General features: G+C 43.6%; 1 protein-coding gene across 1 annotated transcript; it reads left to right on the top strand.

Annotated features, from left to right (window-relative positions):
• The first annotated feature begins 435 nt into the window (after positions 1-435).
• Positions 436-2,390, top strand: LOC131241539 (GRAS family protein RAD1-like). The gene has a single exon (XM_058240300.1). It carries the CDS (start codon positions 511-513, stop codon positions 2,092-2,094), a length of 1,584 nt encoding a protein of 527 aa, XP_058096283.1. The 5' UTR covers positions 436-510; the 3' UTR covers positions 2,095-2,390.
• The last annotated feature ends 939 nt before the right edge of the window (positions 2,391-3,329 follow it).

Consider the following 3,329-nt stretch of genomic DNA (forward strand, 5'->3'; position numbering starts at 1 on the left):
TATAAACAAAAATAATTAGGAGCATGAGGTCCGCTCTTTATTTTCACAATACCCACCATGATGATTATATGAAATCCACTCAAACCATTAGATGTCACACCAAAATTTTAATATGGGGCTTAAAAATCAGGCTCATCTATGGTACAGATGGGCCATACCAAGAAAAACAGTTTGAAGGGTGATAATTGTCCTGTAAGATATTTCCAATAATGTGGTTAAAGAAATGCAACCGAAGGCAGTGGTGGTATGATAATTATATCCATTAAGTAGCTTTCAAAAACCTTTGTTTTGAGAAAGGGTATGGGAATATAAATCAGGTAGTTTTTTTTTGTAAAATTCCCTTTTAAAAAAATAAAATTGTGGATGCTCTTTGGGAGTCACGCACAAAATGACAATTAAGAAAACCCCAGATTGTAATTTCCATAAATTTCAATCATTCGTGGAACTGGGGCTCTTTAGGGCTTTGTTGCAGATCTTTTTTGAGGAAAGAAAGTCCAGGCAGTAGGTTCCATGGCCCCCATCTCCCCTCTCTCCATACCACAAGACTTCTACAACGAAGAGGAGAAGAGGAATGAATCTGATGAGATGGTAGGTGGTCTTGATCTTAGCCTATCAGACATTGCTTTCTATCCATTTGCATATCTGCCCATGTGGGGGAATAGCTCCCCCACCTGGTTTGCCACCAATCCAGATGGCACCAGGCATAATAAGAGGCTGAGGACATCGGCGATATCCGGTGATGAGTCAATCGGTAGCAGCGATGGTCTCTATAGCGGTGGTGGCAATAGTGGTGGCGGTGGCTGCAGTAGCATCAAACAGTTGAATTGCCTGCCACGGCTCCAGTTCCGGGACCACATACAGACTTACACTCAGAGGTTCCTGGCAGCTGAGGCCGTGGAAGAGGCCACGTCATTGATGGTGAGGCCTGAGGGAGATGGGACTGACGATGAAGGTGCGGGCGGCGGGATGTGGCTAGTGCAATTGCTCATTGCCTGCGCTGAGGCCGTTGCCTGTCGGGACAGATCCCAGGCCTCAGCGCTTCTATCCGAGCTCCGGGCAAATGCACTGGTCTTTGGCACTTCATTCCAGCGCGTTGCTTCGTGCTTTGTCCAGGGCCTCGCAGACCGCTTGGCACTGGTTCAGCCTCTGGGGGCCGTAGGTGTGGTGGCTCCCGCAATAACAACAGTGGGAGGAGCATCAGATAGGAAGGAAGAGGCATTACGCCTTGTATATGAAGTATGCCCACACATCCAGTTTGGTCACTATGTGGCTAATTCTTTGATATTGGAAGCCTTTGAGGGAGAAAGTATGGTTCATGTGGTGGACCTGGGCATGACACTCGGGCTACCACAGGGCCATCAGTGGCGCAGGCTGATTTCCAGCCTCGCCAAACGTGCGGGCAACCCGCCTTGTCAGGTCCGCATAACAGGGGTGGGTCCATGTGCAGACCGCCTCCAAACCATTGGCGATGAACTCGAGCTCTATGCTCAAGGCCTTGGAATAAACCTCGAGTTCTCTGCAGTGGAGAGCAATTTAGAGAATCTGAACACTGGTAAGTTCAAGCTTAATAATGGTGAGGTTCTTGTTGTAAATAGTATCCTCCAATTGCACTGTGTGGTGAAAGAGAGCCGTGGGGCCCTGAATTCAGTCTTGCAAATAATACACGAGCTGTCACCAAAAGTCCTGGTGTTGGTGGAGCAGGATTCGAGCCACAACGGGCCATTCTTTCTTGGCCGATTCATGGAAGCATTGCATTACTACTCTGCCATCTTCGATTCACTGGATGCAATGCTGCCCAAGTACGACACCCGCCGGGCAAAAATGGAACAATTCTACTTCGCGGAGGAGATCAAGAACATAGTCAGCTGCGAGGGGCCTGCGAGAGTGGAGCGGCATGAAAGGGTCGACCAGTGGCGCCGACGAATGAGCCGGGCTGGATTCCAGCCCGCGCCCATTAAGATGATTGGTCAGGCCAAGCACTGGTTAGACGATTTTAAGGTCTGCGAAGGTTACACGATCGCAGAAGAAAAGGGATGCTTGGTTCTTGGGTGGAAATGCAAACCCATCGTTGCCGCTTCGTGCTGGAAATGCTAGAACAAATCCACCCAGTGTGCGGATTGCTTCTTGGGTTGGTGAAATTCTCAAAAAAGATAAAGAAAAGAAGCCAAAATTCAGTAATTTAATTATCCGCGTTTGATGGGAGGTTTGGTTATGAATAATGAAAACTATGCAGTAGGATACAACTAAAATAAATCCAAATTACTACTAATTAGTAGTAGGAAATGGACCAGTGAGAGCTGACACTGAATGGTGAGAAATAAGATGCTTGTTGTTGTTCATGTGCTCGCGAGAACAGATGAAATGAAAAGACAATATCAGCTTAGTGTGCATGCATCCATGTTAATAGTTACTCTTCTTTTCTTTCTGGGATGATTAACACTATTCTATTATATCCTTTGCTCGCTGTGATTAAGAAGCAATTTGGATATTTAGGTGCTTTGATTGCACCACATATCATGAAATTTCATGATATTTTGCACCAGATTAGGCTAATTAATTATAGAATGTCTGATGTTTTATTTAAACCAACACGATTTAAATGATTTTTAAACTCGCAAGTATACGAATCAGATGCAGATACGGTACGTATTACGAGATCGTTCCCACGAGGACTGGTCGTCACAATTCAAATCTATGATTCTCCTTAACTAATCCAACAAATAATGGAATGAATTACTAAGCACAATTTTATGAAAAACAATTAATTAAGAACAGGGAAGAAAATTCAATCAGAGAGAGAGCACTAGGACTTTCGAATCCACCCCTAATTATCCTAACCCTTGTTTTGTCTGTTGATTCACCTTGATCTAGATTGATACCACTTAAATAGAGAAAGCACAATCTGTGTCCTTAATCGGGCATACAGACTGTCTAATTCCTTTAAGCAATGCCATGAATGACATATCCCATATCCTTGGTCGGGCATAAGGGATGTACAATTCATTAAAGCATCCTGTTTCTTCCTCTATAGGAAACCTGTTCCTGATCAGACACAAGCACCTATAATAAGCATCTAAACAACATCCATATATATACTTTGGTCAAGTTCATAGATGGAGAAGTATAGAATTTAAACCCATAAAGCCCACTTAGAGAAAGAAACAAATTAATTAAAATTCAAAGTGAATCAACTAACACAAGAGCTGATCAAATTAAGGGCTTCATCTCAGCCCTAGCTGAGAGATTAGTGACCCATAAAATTCATAAAAAATATTAAATAAGATTCATAAAAAAAAGCATCAAACCAAACAATCTCTCTCTCTCTTCTT

The sequence above is a fragment of the Magnolia sinica genome, chromosome 3, assembly GCF_029962835.1.
Source record: "Magnolia sinica isolate HGM2019 chromosome 3, MsV1, whole genome shotgun sequence".
NCBI classification, from domain to species: domain Eukaryota; kingdom Viridiplantae; phylum Streptophyta; class Magnoliopsida; order Magnoliales; family Magnoliaceae; genus Magnolia; species Magnolia sinica.